The sequence below is a fragment of the Trachurus japonicus genome, chromosome 19 (assembly GCF_045865225.1).
Source record: "Trachurus japonicus isolate A0001 chromosome 19, Traja_1.0".
NCBI lineage: Eukaryota > Metazoa > Chordata > Actinopteri > Carangiformes > Carangidae > Trachurus > Trachurus japonicus.
In genome coordinates this window covers 5,071,958-5,094,161 of record NC_140925.1, presented here as the reverse complement: position 1 = coordinate 5,094,161, position 22,204 = coordinate 5,071,958, and the positions used below count along the sequence as shown (strand labels likewise).

Genomic DNA, 22,204 nt, shown 5'->3' with positions numbered 1-22,204 from the left:
TGATGTAGTTGATGACGGTTTTGATTTTGATGGTGAGGGCGGTGAAGGTGAAGGTGCAGTGGCGGCGGCGGGGGCGGAGCTTATAACAGCTGGTGACGGCGGCGGCAGCGTGGAGGCCGGCGACTCCTTCACTGCAGCTGTAGTTGTAGTCGTGGTCGTCGTCGTGGCGGCCGGCGTGGCGTTCACCATCTCTGATGCTGAGGATGGAGCTGCTGTGGCCGTGGCGACGGTGGCGAGTGGTGGCGGTGGCGGAGGTGTTGGTGTAGTTGTGGTCGTTTTGGCAGTGTCTGTTCCCGTCGGTTTCACAGTTGTAGAAGTTGAAGGTTTTGGCTCAGGAGGAGGAGGAAGAGGAGGAGGTGTTGCATCATCACGTGGCGGCGCTGAGGCGACGGCGCCAACAGGACGAGGCGGCGATAGAGGAGGAGGAGGAGGAGGTGTAGTGATGGTGATGGTCGCCGTCGCCATCTTGGTCGTCGTTGCCGTGGGAGCAGCTGTCGAAGACGACGCGGAGGAGGAAACATGAGTTGATGCGTCTGAGCTCGGAGCAGCAGAAACCGTGGGGGTGGCGGGCGACGTGGCGGCGGCGGCGACAGGGGGAGGGGGCGGAGTCAACGGTGAGGCCTCGGCGTGTGCGGGAGCCTCGGCGTTAGTGTGTGTGTGGTCGGCGGCGATTTCTGTGACCTTCGACCCCGGTGGCGGCGGCGGCGTTGGCGTTGGCGTTGGCAGCGGCTCTGAGTCAGTTTTAGCCAAACCAAACGAGTCGGCGCTTGGCTCTTTTTTAGAGTTCTGTCCGTCACCAGCGGCGACGGCGGCGGCGTCCGGGGTGGTCGTCGAGTCTTTGCGGGGGCGACCCCTCTTCCGTTTCGGTGACAGCGGCGGTTGGTTCCCTCCGTCCTCGCTGGGAGAGGTCGGCTGCGGCGAGGGCGTCGCCGTGGTGTCGGACTCGGTCGCTAACCTCGGCGGCGTCTTCGGCGGCCGGCCCCGTTTCCTCTTCAGCGGCGTCACCAGAGAGTTCACGCCGGACTCGGAGGAGGAGGTTGCCGTTGCCGTGGCGGCGGCGTCCTTCCCCGGCGGCGGCGTTGGCGTGTCCGTCGTCTTCTTGGCCTGATTCCCTCCGCCGCCGCCGCCGCGGCCTCGGCCCATGTGATGCTGCTGCTGCTCGCTGAGCTGCGCCGCCATACGGGACTCGGTCTCCAGGCGGCGCCGCACCGGGAGGTTTCTGAGCACCGGCATGTCGGGGGAGTGGTGCGGCGGCGAGTACGGCGGGTAACTCCTCACCGGCGGCGGCGGTGGCGGCGGCTGAACCGTCGGACTCGCGGCGGCGGCGGCGTCTTGGTCCTGAGGCGACTTGGTGACAGTGTCTTTAGTTTTGCCGTCAGGACTCGGCGGCGTTGGCGTTGTTGTTGTTGCTGCTGTTGCGTCTTTATTCGTCTCGTCCGTGAACCCGGCGGTGGCGGCAGCGGTTGCGGCGTTCTCCTCCGCCATCGTCGTCGCCGTCGTCTCCTCTGACGAACCTCCTCCGCCCCCGGTGCCGCTCCCTCGCCGCCGCCGCCTCCTCGGCTCCTTCTCCTCCACCACGGTGACCAGCCGCCCCGGGAGCTTCCGCAGGACTTTGGCGGACGGCGAGTCCTCGACGAGGCCGCGCAGCACCTCGCCGTCCGCCGACTGGCGTTTGCGCGGCGACCTGGAGCTGGTCGAGGGCGGAGACATGGAGCTGTGGTCTTTGTCTTTGCCGCCGCTACCGCCACAATCCTCTTCTTTCGTCGTCGTCGTCGTAGCGTCGGTCGGGTCGGGCAGAGTCGAGTCCGACATCCGCCGCTCGTTCTCCGGCTCCTTGTCGGCTTTAGCGCTCCGTCCATCGCTCTCGACGACGCCGGGTTGTTTCCCGCCAGGCGGCGAGGCGGCGGCGGGAGGGGAAGGCACTGGACCGGCGGCGTGGGAGCGGTTCGCTACCGTCCTGGTTTTGGTCGTCGGGTGGTCGCGGGCGGGCGAGGACGCCTTCGAGGACTTGGCGGAGTCTTGGAGTTTGGTGGATGACGCCGGCGTTTTCTGATGGTCGGTGCGGGACGGCGGCGTGGCGGCGGCGGCGTTAGCGGTCGTCGTCGTGGCGGACGCAGCCGCCGCGGCGCCGGCGTCTTTGGCGGCTCCTCGTCCTCTCAGCCCCACACGCGGTCTCTCAGGCACTTCTCTAGGGGTCATGGGCTCGGCCTCGGCTTCTTCGGGCGACGCTCCGCGGAGTCGGCCGCTCGTCCGCGTGGAGGTGATGACCTTGTCCTTGTCCTTGGGTTTGCGGCCGCGGCGAGCCGGGGCGGGATGCGCCGGCTCCACGGATGCCGGCGGCGACAGGAAGTTGCCGTCGTCGTCGTCGTCATCGGACGATGCGTGCAGCTTCAGCCCCTCCTCCTTCGCCTGGTCCAGACCTTTCCTAGCAGCTTCCACTTGTTCCTAGAGACACAGAAACATGAATGAAGGAAAATGTGACGAGTCGTTTTGTTCATTTTACAATTTTCTATAAGATATTTATCAATGTGAAGCTGAATTAATAAAAAATAGGAGTCAATTGATTAAAATATCAATATAAATGTCGATCTTATCGGAAATAAATCACACATTTGTTAATTGTTCAAAGTGGACCTTGCCAAGTACATGTACATATGTGAATTATTATTATATTTTATTTAATCTTATCTATTTAATCTTATTTATTCTGTTCTTATTCTGATTTATTTTAATATTAATATTTTATTTATGTATATCTCACTTTGTGTTGATTTATGGTAACACTTTATAATAAGTACACACTATTAAGAATTAAATATTGAATTCTTCATTTATAACACATGAATACTTGTTAGTATGTAGTTCATAAACACAGTTAAAAATGTTTTACTCATCATTGATAAGCACCAACTGTATTTATAAACACATATTTATTAATGCTTAACTAATGCTGAATAGTGTGTACTTATTATAGAGTGTTACCTGATTTCTTTTACTATTCAGGAGTTTCTAACAAAAAAAAAATTCCCTCTGGATATAAATAAAGTAATTCTGAATCTGAATCTGAATCTGAATAAAGGGATGTTTAATAATAGATGACTTTATTACACATTTATAAAAATAATGACAAATATTTTGACGGAAAACCTCAAACGCCTCACTGCATGTGGCATAAAAACAAAAGTTGAGCTTCAGACTGATTCAAACGACCAAAACAAAAGAAAATAAATCAAATAAACTGCATTATCATGTTATTATAACATCAGTTTTTACTTCTTATTTCATTTTATTTTAATTTCATGAGCTCATACCTCTGCTTGCTTCAACTCTTCTTTACAAACGTCTTCTAACGAGGCCTCCAGGAAGTTCATGGCGTAACGTTCGATGGGCGTGAGCTGCAGGTGGAGAGAAGACACGACGACGTCAGACAAATTGCACAGGAATAAACGTATATAATCCATCACTCAAATTTCGATTAATAGTTCAGTTACAGATCTTATCAATTGATCGATTGATTGATCGATGACTCACCTGCTCCACCAGAGCAGCTATTTCCTGCTCGGCCTTGGAGAGCTCCTCCACCTCCTCCTGCTCTCCTCCGTCGTCCAGAGGAATGTTCTCGTTGAACTCGGCGAGCTCGGCCACCTGCTCCGCTTTGGCCTGCGAGGCGGCGACGATGTCTTCCTCGTCCTCGGCGCGACACAGAGCCTGAGAGCAGATGCAACCGAATATGAGACGACAGCTCTTCCTTTTCTAAAATCTTTCTGACTGTGCAGCTCTCAGTTTTTGTTTTTATCTTAAAGGGATAGTTAAAGATTTTGGCAAATTGGCCCATTGCCATAATCCCTACAGTCATAGCAGTAGGTTTGTTACCTTTAATTGTCGGTGCAAGCTATTTTTAGAACGGCGGAGAGCTACGCTATGGAGGCTAACTGGATTTCTTGGTTTCCCTCATCAAACTCATCAAATACTCAATCCAACAACTCCAAAACGCTCTGGTGGACAAGTTGTGACCTGCACATTCACCACGCTATGAGATAATAACAGAACGTTACCAGACAGAGTTGTTTTAGAGGGAAATTCATGCAAAACCACTGATGCGCATTGCCTTCAGGGACAGTTTTTCATCAAGCAGTCTCTGCATTTCCCTCTAAAACAACTCTGTCTGGTAACGTTCTGTTATTATCTCATAGCGTGGTGAATGTGCAGGTCACAACTTGTCCACCAGAGCATTGTGGAGTTGTTGGATTGTGTATTTGATGAGTTTGATGAGGGAAACCAAGAAATCCCATGAGCCTCCGTAGCGTAGCTCTGAGCAGCTCGCGGCTCTGCTCCGCCGTTCTAAAAATAGCTTGCACCGACAATTAAAGGTAACGAACCTACTGCTATGACTATAGGGATTATGGCAATGGGCCAATTTACCAAAATGTTGAACAATGCCTTTAAAATGTGCAAACAGACCAAAGTAAATCTGGTAAAGACGTCGTATCTGTGTGTGTTTCTGTCCCGTGTGCTCTGACCTGCTCCAGGATGGTGGTGCTCTGCTTGTTGCCGGACTCCTCCTCCTCGGCCTGAGGCACCGACAGCTCCACGGCGACCTCTCGTTTCTCCCCGTCGTTCATATCAAACAGCTCTCGGATGGTTTGCTGAGCGAGGAGGGAAATGGAAATGGAAATGTTAAAATGTAAATGAGGCACAAACGATTCCTCTTGTACTCGAGATGAAAACAAAAGACTAAAAAGGAGCCACTTGAAGCGACGTTATCGCGGCACAACCAGCTGTTCGAGTGCTGTCGTTTATTCACTGTATTCATGAGGAAATAAAGCAACAAGTGGTTTTGGTGAAAAGGTCGACATGATCCAGTTTAATTAAAGTGGATGATGACAGATCCTGAGTCTGATACTACGGAAGCGTATTGCATTCACTTAGAAAAACAGAAAAATACATTTAAACTTAGAAAAAAATATCGCCAAAGAACAGAAAATATTACTCCAAAAAAAAAAAAGTCTATTTTTTTATGACATAACGAGATTTCAAAGTCCCGTTAGAAGCTCCCACCTGCAAGTAGCTTGAGGACTGATTTCAAAATAAAGGTGCTACATCAAACTGCTCTAATATTACAGACCACCACCACCCCAGAGAGTGTCAACAGGTAGTCTCCTTTCAATATCAATCTGAATTTAAGAAAGATTTGTGGGTTTTTCCTTTAAAAACAATAATCTACATCATCTTGCAAACTATGCAATTGAATCTGTTTTGGAAGGTCACTTTTATTTTGAAATCAGTCCTTACGCCACAAAACAATGTCGGGGAGAGCTCGACTGTATTTTTCGAAGTGAAGCATATACACATCATTGATCTAATAGATTGAATAGATCCATGATGAAGTGGAGGCTGACTTGACCGCAGCGGTTAAACGTTACTTGCAGGTGGGAGCTTCTAGCGGGATTTTGAATTCTCATGAAGCCCGAAAATGATCAACAGAAAAAGAAAAAACAGTGAGAGGTGGAAGAAGCTGTATCTTCTCCTTTTTTTCTTCTTTGTGTGTGGGAAAAAAAACAAAAAAAAAACAAAACAAGCCCAGATGACTCATCAGTTTTGTGCGTGACGCTGAGTCACTGTAGGTTCCCACCTGTTTGAAAAAGGCAGTGGTGAAGTTTCCTCCCTCGATCGCCATATCTCCCAGCATCCTCTTCTGGTTGGCTTTCTTCAAGATGTTCTCCTCCACCGTTCGCTCGCTGATCAGCCTGAAGAGGAACCGAAACACAGTCACATTTATTTATTGTGTCATATTGGTTTTATCAGAGTTTCTTTATTGTTTTATTTTTTTCATTTTGATTCCACTCTCCTTCTCTTTCTTACTTTATCAGGACTGGATTACTTTTTTTTAATTCACTTTCATTTCCCTCTTTATGTAGAACGACAATAAATCTTATAACGCTGTGAAATATTTAAGGACCTCATGTGCAATTTTTAATCTATTTAATGCATTTTAATCATATTTATTCTAATGCAGTTCTCTAGTTTATTTATGATCCGTTTCTGTGGTGTGTTTTCTTTCTGCTCTGCATCTTTTGGTCGCACAGTTTGGAAAAAAAGCCCCAAAATGATCTGGTTTCAGCTTCTAAAATGTGATAATTTCATGAGTATTGGTGAATATTTTAAGATTTTAGGTCGTAAATTGTTGTACGTCTTTGTGTCTGCCCTCCACAGCTGCACTGACACCTGCATAAATCTACATTTAGACTCAAACAAACCACTTTCCTGTCTGGTTAAGAACTTCTCTGTTGATGCTGCTGCTGCTGCTGCTGCTTTAAATCAGGTGATTCAGGTTGAAAGTGAAAGTGAAGGCATCGGTACGACCAGAATCTAAAGCAGCGTCTCTCTCCCCTCACCTGTAGATGTGGACGTCTCGGGTCTGTCCGATCCGATGGCAGCGGTCCTGCGCCTGAGCGTCCATGGTCGGGTTCCAGTCGCTGTCGTAGAAAACCACGGTGTCGGCGCCCGTCAGGTTCACGCCCACGCCGCCGCTGCGAGTCGACAGGATGAAGCAGAAGATGCGGCGGTCGGCGTTGAAGCGCTCCATGAGAGACTGAAAGAGGAGGAGAGAAGATTTGATGGTGAATTATTTTTCATTTTTCCCCAGAATCCCCACCCCAAAAAGTAAATCTAAGACAATGTGTGTTAAATATATTGTAAAAGAGGATATATATACACACATGATAAGAGAATATTACAATAAGTGAAGCCAGTGGTTGTCCTAATTAGATTGTTTCATGCACGTCTGATCACAGCCGACGTCACAACATTCGCTGGAGGCAAAACAACTGACCCAGCGTCTGTTTAGACAGGCATCTACTGTGTACAGGACAGGTTTTAAATTAATTTTGAACAAATGTTATGCTCAGCAAAGATGGAAAATATATAATAGGTTCTGTTTAAAAGAGTAAGAATAGAAGGAAAGAGTCGGATCCAGAGCAGCATTCATTTACAAGCACTGTGAATCTTGCAAATAAATGTGTACTCCGCCCACAGACTGAACAACACAACCGGACGTACCGGGTTCAGGTTGAAAACATTTAATATCTCGGGTTGCGTCGGACCATGTGCTTCTTTTTTTTGCTGTGGTCTGGCTGAGAGTTAATGCTCGTTACGTCAGTCCGGGGCCGCATCGGATCCAGGCTTCAACACCTGCGGATCGGACCAGGTTGGGTCTTCGAGACCGTTGAGTGTTATTTTAAAAAGTTGACTCCAGTAGCGTACAGGTTTCAGAGGGTGGGTGTACTAACATATTCACTAAAACATGCGTTTTCCTCGTCCATTCTTGAAAAAACAGTCCATTAAAACCTGCTAACCAGCGTTTACAAGATAGCGTGTTTGAGACGTTTTGCCTTCAGTGATCGCCCCGTCAACGCGGATGTTTACAATCTGTGAAGGGGTCTTTAAAGTGAGAGTAAAATGTAAACAACAGGTCCCTTTTATCTTTCTGAGTCTGATTTTCTGATTGATGCGTGATGCTCTGAGTGACTTGAATGGGTGCGAAGTGTCGGGACGGAGCGGACACGGATCCAGTAGAAACTGGGGGTTAGTGTATGTTTTATTTTTTCCAATTTCATGGGATGGAGGGATGGCATCTTTCCAGGTGGTTAATTATTATTCCTCCTCCTCCTCTGACAGGCGGAGACGCAGCGAGGACTCACCTGTCTCATCTCCACCCGCGTGCTGCCGTCCAGACGCAGGTAGATGTGTCCGTGGTAGTTGAGGAACTGCTCCAACACGTCCAACATCCTCGTCATCTGGGTGAAGATCAGCACCCGGTGGCCGCCGGTCTTCAGCTTCCTCAGCAGCGTGTGGAGCGTCTGGAGTTTACCTGCACACACACAGCAGGAAGTCAACAACAAAACAAAACAACACAGGCAGATTATTTCATAGCATCAGTAATAAGTCTGCTCTGAATCAGCTCTGCCTCCTTCGTCCATTTACACATTAATGAAACATTGATTTTTACAAGACGAGTTCCTGAGCCGAGGTTCGCAGACGAATAATAATCAGTGAAGCTCCGTCCGATACTAAAGAGACGGCACAACGACAAATAACTAATCAATACACTCAGGACTTTGAAGCCTCGTTTGTTCCTTAGCTTCTTCACCTGATGTCACACTGATTTATACTGTTATTAAAAAAACCTGATTTACAATTTGGACCCTGAGAGACGGTGTCAGTCGTCAGCGTTTTAGCACAGAAACTGATTTTATTGAAAAGGAATCTAAAAAAAACACATACAACTGTGGTGAAGAGAGACATAACAAGAGAGAATTATAATATATTAAACTATAATAAAGTTTTACAACATCTGGCGACCTTTTACAGATGTGATGATGCGACAGAGAATTAATTTAAAAAATATTATGATTATTGAAATGTAATATTATTTCATTTTGTTCAATTAAAGTCAATGAATTTAAAGATTTTTTATTCTACTTTTTCTTCCTGTCTGGTTTGTTGTTTTGTGTATAAGATAAAGATCAGAAAAGAAAAGAAAAGAAAAGAAAAGAGCAAAGGTTGAACTTGAGGCCTGGAGGAAAAACAATAAATAGAAATACAAAAAATAGAATAAATAGACATGATAAACAGAGAGAAACATCTGAATATAAATAAAATGAATAAAATCTAGCTAAAAAACTTGTTATTTCATTTAAGACGCAGCTTTGGAGAGAGTCTGTGTCCATAAAGACTGTACTGTTCATAAGTCTGACAGCTTCAGGAAACAAGATAGATAAAGATAAAATGAGATAAGATAAAGATAAGAAAGGATAAGATAAGATATCGATCGATTAGATAAGGATCGAGGGATTTTATTGTTATTCCAACATGCAGAAATGTCAACTCCAAGCCCGCAGAAACACAATAAACAGAAATAGAGAAATAGAATAAATAGATATGATAAATAGAGAGTAACATCTGAATGTAAATAAAATAAAATCTAGCAAAAAAATGTAAAGACGCAGCATTGGAGAGAGTTTGTATGTCCATAAAGACTGTACTGTTCATGAGTCTGACAGCTTCAGGAAAGAAACTGGACCTCAGATAAGATAAAGATAAAGGAAAAGAAAAGATAAAGACAAGATAAGATGTTGTGAAAAGAAAATATAAGATAAAGGAAAATATAAGATAAAGACAAGATAAGATAAGATGTTGTGAAAAGAAAAGAAAAGAACTGAGAATAAATAGATAAAGATAAGAAAAGACACAATGAGACAAGACACAATGTTGTGTCTGCCAACTGTCGATAAATAAAGTTTTCCTCGTCCGCTCCACTCACCACAGTCGTACTGGATGAGCCTCAGGTCGGGGAACTGCGTCCTCATGTAGCACTGGATGCGGTGGAGGGAGCGGGTGAGGGGGGCGACCGTCGACTGCAGCAGCGAGGAGAAGACGCTCTGCTTGTGGCTCAGGGAGGGAGGGGGGTGGCAGCAGTGCATGGAGATGGGCGGAGCTTCGACCGGAGGGATCGCAAAGGTGAACCTGAAAACAACACAGAGAGAAAGAAAACAAAATAGTTAAAAGGGTTACGCCAACATTTTTTTTTTCGTGTCTTGCCTCACTCCTGAGTCCAGCAGATAGACACCATCCTTTGACTGTGCGTGCAGTAACAAGGGAGATAGAGCCGTATCGCCCGTAATTAGCTTAGCTCAAACGCTGGAAGTGTATAGGTAGTGTTAGCCTGCCTCCTACCCGAGCCAAAATCAGCAGTCAAATTTAATTTTAGCTCTAAACTCTGTAAATATATCACTTTATCAACATTTCAAACATTTTTAGGCGAGAAAGTAGCCGTTTAGATCAGCAGTGTGTCGTTAATTTGTCTAAATACCAGCTGTTTACAATTTTGTTCGGATGAATTTGGCGCTACTCAAGCTAGCCGTTGTGACCAACGCACTTCCGGTTACTTTCACAAAATAAAACACCCGTTGCCCTTTACATACAGAAAACCATGACGATAGAATTTGTGCTTTTACTTTGAAATAGGAAGCTAACCTACCCTCGATGTAGCTAGCTTGAACCAAAATAAACCGTCTTTGCTTGAACGCTCCGTTTTGACCGATCTCGTCCCGTTACCGGCATTTGACCGCTCAAGATGCCTTACCGGAGAGTTTTGTCAGCTCTGAGACGAAGATCGGCCCGCCGGTTTCCGTTTAGAGTTGCTGAAGAGTTTCTCTGATGACTTTAGGTGGGGGAGGCTAACACTACCTATACACTTCCAGCGTTTGAGCTAATTACGGGCGATACGGCTCTATCTCCCTTGTTACTGCACGCACAGTCGAAAGGATGGTGTCTATCTGCTGGTCATGGACTCGGGAGTGAGGCAAAACACATGTTTCCCTGTTGTATCCACGGTAACGCAGCGTCAACCATCGACCTACCTGTCTATGAGGTCACTGAGCAGCTCCACCCGCTGCTCGATGCTGTGGATGGCGTCTCTCACGGCGCCGCTCTGACTCCAGTAGTCGTATTTGTTCTGCCACTGAGCGAAGAGGCAGCTGCTGTGGCCCGACCGGCCCCACTGCCCCCCCACCTCCTCCTCCTCCTCCTGCCCCCGCTGAGAGGGAGAGGAGGAGGAGGTGGAGAAGGTGGGGGGAGGAGGAGGAGGAGCCGGAGACGGACGGGGGCCCGGGAGGAAGGTCAGGAAGTCCAGAACCTCGCGTCCGTACACGGGCGACGCCGCACAGTGCTGCTCGTTGACTCTGGCGATGAAGTCGAGGCGGCTGTCGTTCTGCTGCTTGTAGCTCTCAGCCAACCAGGACTGAGGAGGAGGAGGAAGAGGTAGAAGAGGAGGATGAGGAGGAGGGAAGAGGAGGAGGAGGAGGAGGGAAGATGAGGAGGAGGAGGAGGAGGGAAGAGGAGGAGGAGGAGGAGGGAAGAGGAGAAAGAGGGAGAGGGGGGAGTAGGAGGTGGAAGAGGAGGAAGAAGAGGAAGAGGGGGAGGAAGAGAAAGGAGGAAAAGGAGGAAGAAGGGGAGGAAGAGAATAAAGAGGAAGAGGAGGAGGAAGAGGGGAGAAAGAAAAGGAAGAGGAGAAGGGAGAGGAAGAAGAGGACGAGGAGGAGGAAGAGGGGGAGGAAGAAGGGGAGAAAGAGGAAGAGAAGGAAGAGAAAAAGAGGAAGAGGGGGAGGAAGTTGGAGAGTAGTTTAAATACATGTTAAAATACTGTCAAGTCCTATAAATAATTTCTTATTTACTTCTGTCAACAACTCTCAACACTTCCTGGTGGTTTTTCACAATAAAAGTCTGCCTTAACAAAAAAAAAAGGCTGCAGGACTTTTAATTTAATAATCCTGGAGGAAGAGTTGCGTTTCATTCATCAAGTAACTTGATTAAAAACTGAATCACAGACTCTTCAAGTTCATAGACGCATAATGATGATTCTGCTTCACATTCTTCAGGTTTAATCTGTCATGCTGTATTAACATGTGCATACATTATTAATAAACATATTTATTTTCCATTAGTTTTCTGTCAGAGCTTAATAAAATGAATGTTTGTCGTCTTCTCTCTGGATGTATTATGTTTTGTGATGTTCTACTTTGATATTTTCACCTCCTTTTTATTTATTAAATTCAATCTACATGGAAACACAAGGTCATATCTCATGGTGGATGGATTATAGATGTATATATTTAAAGAAAAAGCTCAGGAGTTTTCAGTCTGAGCTTCATATTGAATTCATCAGAACGACAATAAACATGGAGGAAGGTTTTTAGTTTGTTTAACTGAGCATCAGGGGAGAAAGGACTTCCTCACCATGTGGAACGGGGAGCGAGGCGGCGGTCGGGGAACTCTCCGGGGCGGGAGGTGAGGTCTGGACGACGTCACGCTGGGCCTCGGCTTCGTGGTCGCTGGTGTTTGACCGACGCTGCTGATGTCACGTGGCGCCGCTGAAGGTTTGGACACCGAGGACGAGACCGAAGCTGCAGCTGAAGAGGAGGAAATAAATAAATAAGTTGAGTTCATTCAGAGAAGATTAAAGGTTAAAGAAATTATCAGACTGGAGATTATTGATTAAATCCTGTATTACTGATTCTCAGATCTAATCTGACTTTTCTGTGCAAGAAATTTTATTTTCTATATTAAATCTACCACTGTCAAAGTTAACGTAATAAATAAAACATTAATAGAAATTCCCTTTAATATCTCAATTAACAAACATGTTGTTTTGGCCTTTGATCCATCAAATCAAGTTTTAAACTAAACCATCTCTGTCTCTTTGGTTCATGTATAACGTAGTTTTACATTATTAAAAACAGCTCTTTAAGGAGCATTTTGACGAAATATAAAATGTGCAGTTAATGATTATTAATCATTTTAATCGATTGACAGCCCAAACTCCTAAGTGTTTGATAAGAAATTCAACTTAAGCTTCAGACTGATGAATTGTTTAGACTATAAAATATTGGAAAATAGTCAAAATCGTCAGTTTCCTTTATTTATCATTACCTATGGACACTGATGATTTAATATTTTAGCCATAATTAAAACCTCCCTTGATTATCTCGGTGGAGCAGAGCCGGGTTTTGGAGTTGTTGGATTGTGTATTTGATGAGTTTGATGAGGGAAACCAAGAAATCCCATGAGCCTCCGTAGCGTAGCTGTGAGCAGCTCGCGGCTCTGCTCCGCCGTTCTAAAAACAGCTTGCACCGACAATTAAAGGTAACGAACCTACTGCTATGACTATAGGGATTATGGCAATGGGGCCAATTTGCCAAAATGTTGAACTATCCCTTTAAAATATTTGGTGTAAATAATTTTTAATGTAAATATATTTTGACTTCATTTGATTTTACACATTAATAGAGTTGTGAATTTAATTAATGCACAATAATCATGATAATCCTAACACTGTGATTATTTCTCTGACAATAAATCTATAATCCTGACACCCCTGCTCTACACATTTCCTTTTACACACAAGACAAACAACACACACACACGTGCAGCAGAGTAGATTAACACAAAGAGAGTGAGATGTGAGATGTTAGTAGTAGATGTAGTAGAAGTAGAAGCAGGGATGTGACCCGGTTCTACTGGTCATGCAGCTCAGACAGAACCGGGACTCCTCCTCTCACCTGGCTGCTGCTCCGCGCCCGACGGAGGAGGAGGAGGAGGAGGAGGAGTGGGAGGAGGAGGCTGCACTACTTTGAGGACGGGGCGGGGGGGCTGTGGCTGGCTGGAGGAGGCGGTGGTGGTTCTGGGAGGAGCTATGGTGTAGTGGGCGGTGGCGGTGGCGGTGCGTTGGGCGATCTGCAGCGGAGCGGCGTGTCTGACGGGGGTGGAGGTGGCGGTGGTGACGACGTGCAGGGAGGAGGAGGAGGAGGAGGAGGAGGAGGGGGGGGCCTGAGGAGCAACACGGGGGGAAGGGGCCACGGCCAGGGTGGGCACGGGCCCGCCCTCCTTGCCTGCTGACTGACGCACAACGATCTTCACGACGCCGGGGCTGCTCACCATGGAGGAGGGCACTGAGGGGGGACAGAGAGACATGAGGAGAGGATCCACTTCACCGGTCAACATCAATGTTAAAGGACAAATTCAACCTGTGGCTCCAGTTTCCTGATATTTTAGGTCTAAAAGAATGAATCTGCAGATTTTCTTCTTAATGTCTCCTGTTCTGCGGTAGTTCTGTCTGTTCCGTTGCACAAAACTGCTTTTTTTTTTACACAGCCAACGTCAGATGGCTTTAAACATCAACCGAGGGGTTTGTTCACTTCAAGAAAGACGACATGTTTGTAAACGGAGCTGTAGTCTTGTGAAGTCAAGTTGACATGTTCAGTATGTTACAGGTCGTAGGGCTGTCAGAACGAACTTCTCATTTTTAAAAATAATTAGATTTTTGTTTGAATAGCGAACATTCGAAGGTGGAAACTGACGTTCAAACATGTGACTTCCTCAACTTCGTGCATCGCGACGTTCGGGGCAGTAAACATGTTGATAAAACAAACTATTTTGTTGTTGTTGTGCGATGTAGAGCTGCAGCTTCAAACTTAAGTGTGTTGCAAATGTTACATAACAGATTTGGTTGGAACGTGATGTAATAATAAGCTGGTATAGGTGTAATGAGCTAAATGAAACAAACAAACAAAAAAAACACATCAAAAATTTGAATATAATTTGAATATCTAACATAAGAAGCATTAGAAATTCTAATCTGATTTGGGGGGAAGATCGAAACAGGTCGCCTGAAGCTCCCGTTTGTTTTATCAACAAAGGAATATCGGAGGCACCATGTTTCTGTAGCAGTAAGAGTAAATCTGGCCGTCAACTTGACTCTAGACTTTGTATTCCAGCTCTGTTTACAAATATGTCGTCTTCCTTGAAGTGAACAAACCCCTCGGTGTATGTTGGAAGCCATCTGACGCTGTCTGTGCAAAAAAAAAGTAGCTGTGTTGTAAAAAGTAGCTGTGTTGTGGGATGTAAACAGCCTGAGATTCGTCTACTCTCATTCTACGCTGCTGTGATGATGCGATGAACAGGAGACATTAAGAAGAAAATCTGCAGATTAATTCTTTATAGACCTGAAATATATTAGAAAACTAGAGCCCAGGTTGAATTTGCCTGGAATTGTCCTTTAAGGAGAGAGGAGGAGGAGGAGGAGGAGGAGTCGGGGTAAAAACCTTGAGCGGAGGCATTATGAGGCAGGCGGTTGGCCGGGGGGGCAGTGGGGGAGTTGGCTGCGCTCTGCACCGACACCTGTGCAGGTTGGCTGATGAGGTGGTGCTGCACGCCGCTGGACACCAGGTGCATCACGTTACCTGCAGGAGGAAGAAACACACCATCATCATCATCATCATCTGCTTCAGTCTTATCGTCATGGCGAGCAATGAGCTATACTTTACAATGATAAATCTTGATTCACTTTAAACAACTGAACTGAACTGAACGAAAATATTTATCAGTACTTTTCCTACCGGAGCCACCTCGTGTCTCTACATCGTTACTTCTGTTTGCATCACCGACACATTACACAATGTTGAAATATTTGTGCACAATTACAACCTAAAATCCCGTCTCTCTCCAAAAATAAATGTGTGTGTGGAATAAATATTCCACACACTTCATTTTCTGTCTTTCTTTCACTGTTTGTTTTGTGTTGTTTTCTTGCTCAATAGTAAAATAAATCATCATCTTATCTAGAAATATTTTATCTTATCTTGAATATATTATGTATAAATGCTATGAACAGTTGTAAATGGGGAAAAATAAAGTGAAAAACTCAAGTATAAACACTAATTAAAATGTATAGATAACAATTATCTCACAAGTTTCCTTTAAACAAATTAACTGAACTGAATGAAAACACATAAAAAAAATGTTTAAATAACTTTCTGTTTCTCTTTCTCAATTACAGGTTCGTTTTATATATGCAAGTGAATGTGTGCGTATGTATTTTATTCTTATTAATGTTAATAATATAATTCTTTATACTTATTTTTCGTGTTGTTTTCTTGCTTTATATTTGCATGTCACGTGTATAAAGACTACGTATGGGTGTAAATGCAAAATAAAATCACTGTTAATAAAAAAACGATTCTCTCGCTGCTGAATCTTTGCAACTGAAGTGAAAACACTGATCTGGATGCAGCTCGTCCTGCTCTGACCTTGAACCTGGCGTGGAGCGGCCGCTGGGACCTGGTGGATCTGAGCTCCAGACAGAGTCAGCTTGTTGCCCTGCAGCTGGAAGGTGACGGGTTTACTGCCCTGGCACGACGACACAGGTCGCCCTGCCAACGAGGCGAGCTGCGCGATGCTCACGACCTCGCCGGCTGCAGAGAGAGAGAGAGAGAGAGAGAAAACACAGAGAGAGAGAGAAACATGAATGAATCACTGGCTAGTGTCTTATTTTATGCTGTTCTGTGCTGGGGAGGCAGTATATCCATTGACGACAAGAACAGAATTAATAAGATGATGAAGAGGGCTGGCTGATTGGTGATTGGTTTTAATCCAGACAAGCTTGAGGTAATAGTGGAGAAGAGAACAAGGACCAAGTTGAAAACAGTCCTTCTCTATGATAACCACCCACTCCACAATACATTTGAGGATCTTAAAAGCTCCTTCAGTGAGCGGTTAGTGATGCCTCAGTGTTCTACTGAACGACTGCTGTTGTTTTGTTTTGTTTTTAATCTTCTGGAGGTGTATATTTATCTATTTATCCTTGCCTATATTAATATCAATTTAAATCACTTGCTTTGAGCAGCCTACTCTGTCGTATGAAGTATCCAATCATGTTGATAAGTTTTGTGCAATGGTATGGAAATGTTTGTATTGTTTGTCAAGTGGATGTATGTGTTTTTATTGGGTGGCAAAGCAGTTTCCCCTTGGGGATCAATAAAGTTTTCTAATCTAATCTAATGAGAGGAAGATGATTCATGAGGCGGCTGCAGCGGGAGACGACACGTGAGCATGAGGAGGGACTCACAGGGCAACCTGGCCTGCATGTCGGGGCTGAGCAGGACGCGCTGCGGCATCACGCTGCCGGCGCCGGGCGCCGTGTGGGCGGGGATGCCGGCGGCGCACGGAGCAGCAGCAGCAGCAGCAGCACCAGGGGCTCGAACCGTCAGAACCGGCTTCGGCACCGTGGACCTGACGGCGGTCTGAGCTGCAGGATGCATGGACGGGCGAGGAGGGGGCGTGGTCGCCACTGTACACACCACTAAGAAAAACAGAAAGCACAACAGGAGAAATAAATAAAAGTCCTGAAAGAAACATGATGAGTAGGTGGGTTCACATGGAGACGTTTTTCTCTTTCGGATTGAATTCATTCTGAATGAGTCTTTCAGGTTTTAACCGTTTACCTGTGATAGTTTAGTTTAGGTTTAGTTTATTTCGGACATGTTAAAAGAAATAAAACATAATACAGAAATGGGCAGACATAACAAATAAAAACTTTGCAAAGACAACATATGAACAAAATAAAGATAATTTGATTTTTTGGTTTGTTTGTTTGTTTGTTTTTTCATATCCGAAAAGGAGTGGGAAGAAGTCAAACTTATTTACTCCACCCCTTATTCATAAATTATCTATCAAGTTATCTAGTCATTATAGTCTATACAATAAATTATGTGATATGATCTAATCTGGTGTTTACATGAGCCACTGCATTCACTCAGAACGGACGTTTTTTACGCATTTACATCGACACGGACCAGAAAGAACAGAACCAGACAACTTTCAGTTTCACCTCAATTCTTCTGATTGAGCTGTTTATGTGGAGCATTTTCATTCGGTTTGGACTCCGACGGTACAGACATACCAAATCCGGCAACAACAGATCTCGACGCAACGGCTCACTGAACGCATCGGCGAGTGGCCGGAGCTTCATTCTTGCTCTGCCGGTTTCAACATGGTAACCGGGTCACATACGATCTCATTTTGCAGCTAAACAATGTACTAAAGTATGTTTCTGAAAACATTTGAGCTGAAAATGGGTAGTGCAGTAACAGAATTTTGATTCTACCTAATTTGCATAAAGTACAAGTCGAGTCTTCTTTATGCAAATGCAACATGCGGCGACTGGGCTGTCAACTCGACATGCCATATCCATCATGCACTGCACGGCCGGATCTCCTGCTCTCCATAGAGAATGAATGGGATCCGTCGACTTGACATCTGTCGCCGGATTTGGTGTGTCTGCACCATAATGGGAATACGTATTTGGCTCCATGAAAACCCAGCTAGTGAGTGTTTTGTGCGGGTGCAGCCTCGTCCCGTTCACTCGCCTTGTTGGACGACCGGAGCGGGAGCGGGAGCTGCAGTCGCCTCGGTCACAGCGGGAGGTCGAGGCGTCTGAGCTGCAGGAGGAACGGAGCAGGTGGGTTTGTTCATCAGCAGCACCGGCCGGTTGTCTCCTTTAGGAGGCGGCTGGAACATCCTGCAGCAGAGACAGAGAGAGAGACGCGTACAGTAAAGAAAAGGTCATTCATTTGTTTAACAAGATGCACGTTCCTGACAGGAAACACTGAGGGCTGGAGAATATAAACTGTATTTTCCTTCTGATTGAGACATCGGCCCCGCCCCCGCTCTCTAAAACCGACCGGACATCAGAGACGACCTCGACATTTTGCAGGTCAAAGTTTAATCAGACTGAACTCGGCGCTGAGCGGAGGAGGTCGAAGCCGGTCGTGACCTGAAGTTAATGTGTCTCGTGGACGAGAATGAGGAGTGAAGTCTGAACAAGGAAACGTTTTCACAGCATCTCTACAGATTTAGACATTTAACCGAAGCTGCAGGAGGAAAACAAGTTACAGAGCTGGAAGTTGATATTACACAACAACACACCTCATTTTAAAATTTTAAAATTATGTTTCGGCCCTTTTGCATTAGTATTATATCATTTTTAAATTATGTATTGCACTCAAATTATGTAGCACAGTATTTAGCCTATGTCTAAGTTGATCCCTTTGCACTTGTAGCGTAAATTCTATTGTTTTAGACATTATAGGATATATTTTATCATATACTTCCTCTTTGTATCCTACTTATCTTCATTGCACTTTTCCCTTTGGAGCATCTATCTATCTATCTATCTATCTATCTAGATGTCCATACTTCTGAATCTCATCAGTGTTTGTGATAAAAAGAAAAAGTAGAAACCTGAATTTAACAACAACTCGGATGATTTAAAAAGAAAATAACAAAAACAATCGGTGCTGTTCGTTAACCTGCTGGTGCGTTTAACGTTTCAGTTTGTTATGATTGAATCGTTTACTGATGGAAAAAACAAAACTAATCGATTTCTCTGCATCAGTCGATTAGTTCACAGCAGCATCAGCTCCATCGACAGGTTCATGTGTTGGTTGACTGAGCAACATGAGAAATGTCACAACGTTGTTTCTAAAAAGTTGTTTTATCTGCAGAAAAACATCTTTCAAACTTTTGTTCAAACATTTTGTTTGTTAGGGAACTGATGTAAATTATCCTGATGCACCTTTTGTTTGTTTCCAGCTCACAGTCGCCTTCCTTGGCCGATACACACACTTATAAACACACACACACACACACTGATATGACCTTTAGTAAAAGCACTTAACCCACAGGCGACAGTGTGAGTGTCTCTGCACCAACCAGAGGAAAAACTGATGCAGGATCAGTCAGATTTTCTCTGCACAGACTAATAAATAAATAAATAAATAAATAAATAAATGAATGAAGTGGCAGATGGTGGAGTTTGTACCTGTTGACCTTCATGCGGACCGGTTTGGGTCGGGGAGGGGGTTCGGGCGACTCCATGATCTCCTGGATCAGCTGGCGGCCGACTTTGTGGCGAGGCAGGAACACGTCGGCCTGGTAACGGGACACACGGCTCTCCAGACCGACCAGGTCGAACAGCGACAGGTCGCAGCGCTGGTGATAAAACAACAACAACAAACGTCTTTTTAAAAATAACATCTTCATAGTGAAATTCTATCAAACATCCATGGGGTTACGTTTCCACTGGACGCTGAAATCTGTTCACTGGGGAACTTTACTACCGTAATCCCAATCTTGAGACAAATTATGCAAAGAAATTTACAGAAATCCTTTTGACAATTGCAAAGAAATGCATTGCAATAAAGTGGAAATGTCTAGAGAAAATAACTTATTGGATGCAGAAAAATATGGCAACCATTAATTAAACCATTACTTTATATGAAATCACACCAGGTTGACTAATTTCTCTGTATTGGAGCTCGACTTGGCCTCATCTATGAGCAGTGATGCTGTTGCTCCTTGTCTCTCTCTGTATCTCTGATTATTGCATAATGTATTTCACTTATTAATTTATTTTTCTCCCCTTTCTATTGTCCTGTCATGGTACACAGTGTTCATTTTATTTTTACTATGTTGTCTTTTTTCTTGATTTGATTTCGTCTCATCAGTCAGTATCTGTAACTTTGTTCCTGAAAAAAATCCAAATAAAAAAATCTCTCGTTGCTTCAGATGTGTGAGTGTAAAGCGGTGTGAACCTTCAGAGGAGACACGTCCAGCGCGTCCTGCACCAGGGAGGCCGTGTGGAAAACGATGCGCTGCGTGATGAAGGGAGACTGGATGGGCCGGGGGTCGAACAGGTTCGGGTGGTTACAGACTTTACGCAGCTGCATGAGGATGTTGATCACAGACATGAAGTGGCCGCTGGCCAAAGTCTCCCTGGTCCTGTGGACAAGACGGAGAACGAAGAGACCTCACTGTTAATATGAGCAATAAAACAACACACTAACATGGGATGACTATTTTGATTAGTTCATTAAAGGGATAGTTCAACATTTTGGCAAACTGGCTCATTGCCATAATCCCTATAGTCATAGCAGTAGGTTCGTTACCTTTAATTGTCTTTGCAAGCTATTTTTAGCTGCTCAGAGCTACGCTACGGAAGCTAATGGGATTTCTTGGTTTCCCTCATCAAACTCATCAAATACACAATCCAACAACTCCAAAATGCAAGTTGTGACCTGCACATTCACCACGCTATGAGAGCCTCTAAAATGTGTCAATTTGATGCTTTATTTAGTCTTAGATTTTAGTTCCGGCAAAAACCAGCAAAGTGAATATGTTTTCATATTTCAGAAACTAAAGGAATTAGATAATTAAAGAGAGAAAATCATCCAAGCTCCAAAAGAGGAAAAGCTGTTAAATAAAATCAAACTTTTTTACAAAAACATCTCATAAAAAGTAGTGTAGTAACTTTAACTTACGATGCCTGTGCCATGAAGTCGTCGTAGAGGAAGCGCTGTCTCTTGGAGAGGCGGCATCGCACCACGTGCTCGTACTTCTTGGGCATCTGCTTCTCCACGTCGGCCTTGATCCTCCGCAGCAGGAACGGCCGCAGCACCTTGTGCAGCCTCTTGACCAGGCCCTCGTTGTACTCCTGGCTGCCCTCGATCATCCCCGTCAGCGGGTTGGAGAACCACTCCTTGAACTCGCGGTGCGACTGGAAGACGTGCGGCATGAGGAAGTGCATCAGCGACCACAGCTCCATCAGGCTGTTCTGCAGCGGCGTTCCTGTCAGCAGCAGTCGCCGGTGGCTGGAAACAGAGGAGGAGGAGGAGAAGGAGGTGGTCAGATTTATATCAAGAGGGGTTTAAATGATGACGGTTTGAGAGTTCAGTTTGATGGATTTCAAAGCGTCTACAGATTCATTAAACTAAGATCTGAATGATTGAGGAGTCTTGAGGTAGTCGAGACCACATTTTCAAGGTCTGGGTCTTGTCTCAGTCTCTCGGTCGAGCTGGACTCGGGAATTTTTTGCAAATGTCTATGTATTCAGTAACTTTAAGATAATTCAAATAGTTGTACTAAAGTATCTGCTTGTGTTAAACCATCTGAACAACTTGGTGTCACCAGTGGGAGGAGACTTCAGCAGGTTCTGTTCAATCCAAAATTTGTTTACATTAAATACGGTTTAGATTTTAGATCAAATCATCTTTTATTTTTAGCTGAGGAGGAATAATGTAAATATCAAGACACATGATTATTATGAGGACTGGTGCTGAATAAAGTAATGGTCTTGAAAATGGTCTCGCATCGGTTTGCAGTAACCCTTAAATCTGTACCGGAGACTCAACATTTTACTGTTTCACTATAAATAACTTCCCTCAGTGCAGCTCTGCAGTAAACTGTTGGAAAATGTCAATAAAGTAAAAAAACAAAACAAAAAACTGTGTGTGTGGCTCAAACCTATAGAAACCACGAACTGATTAACATTATTTTCCTCTAGTGGATCAAACCAATCAGTCCAGACCAACAGTCTGAAGCAGGAGGGTTAAACTCATTTTAGTTCAGGGGCCACGGGCACGTACAGTGCAGACTAGTAAAATAAAAGCATAATAATTTATAAATAATGAGAACCCTAAATTTTCCCCTTCGTTTTAGTGCAGATAGGTGCATTATTAATATGTTTATGGTGGATGAACTGTCCTATGTAGTAGTATAGTACTATGAACAACCTGAAATTTCTTGAGAAAAACATTTTCAACAATTTCAACGATATTATGCCTCTTCTGTCTGCTATGTAATTTTCACATGTGGCAAATTCAACCAGCGGGCCTGATTGGACTGAGATGTAAACACAATGATAACTTTAACTTGAATAAATATTCCACCGGGTTAAATGTGTTGTTAACCGTTTCCTCTTCACACATTCTGTTTATGGTTTTTCCTGTCGACTTGATGATATTTTCTCTTT

General features: G+C 44.7%; 1 protein-coding gene across 1 annotated transcript in view; it reads right to left on the bottom strand.

Annotated features, from left to right (window-relative positions):
• Window positions 1–22,204, bottom strand: part of srcap (Snf2-related CREBBP activator protein) — a 50,550-nt gene that overhangs the window by 4,375 nt on the left and 23,971 nt on the right. The window contains exons 17-34 of the mRNA XM_085762193.1: window positions 20,715–21,044; window positions 19,989–20,175; window positions 19,217–19,386; window positions 17,763–17,914; window positions 16,463–16,696; window positions 15,645–15,809; window positions 14,661–14,798; window positions 13,119–13,508; window positions 11,797–11,969; window positions 10,422–10,801; window positions 9,323–9,525; window positions 7,701–7,870; window positions 6,396–6,592; window positions 5,633–5,747; window positions 4,521–4,646; window positions 3,532–3,708; window positions 3,312–3,395; window positions 98–2,445 (exon numbers count right to left, since the gene is read on the bottom strand). Of these exons, the coding sequence (XP_085618319.1) occupies window positions 98–2,445; window positions 3,312–3,395; window positions 3,532–3,708; window positions 4,521–4,646; window positions 5,633–5,747; window positions 6,396–6,592; window positions 7,701–7,870; window positions 9,323–9,525; window positions 10,422–10,801; window positions 11,797–11,969; window positions 13,119–13,508; window positions 14,661–14,798; window positions 15,645–15,809; window positions 16,463–16,696; window positions 17,763–17,914; window positions 19,217–19,386; window positions 19,989–20,175; window positions 20,715–21,044 (5,739 nt within the window). The remainder of the gene's footprint in view (window positions 1–97; window positions 2,446–3,311; window positions 3,396–3,531; window positions 3,709–4,520; window positions 4,647–5,632; window positions 5,748–6,395; window positions 6,593–7,700; window positions 7,871–9,322; window positions 9,526–10,421; window positions 10,802–11,796; window positions 11,970–13,118; window positions 13,509–14,660; window positions 14,799–15,644; window positions 15,810–16,462; window positions 16,697–17,762; window positions 17,915–19,216; window positions 19,387–19,988; window positions 20,176–20,714; window positions 21,045–22,204) is intronic.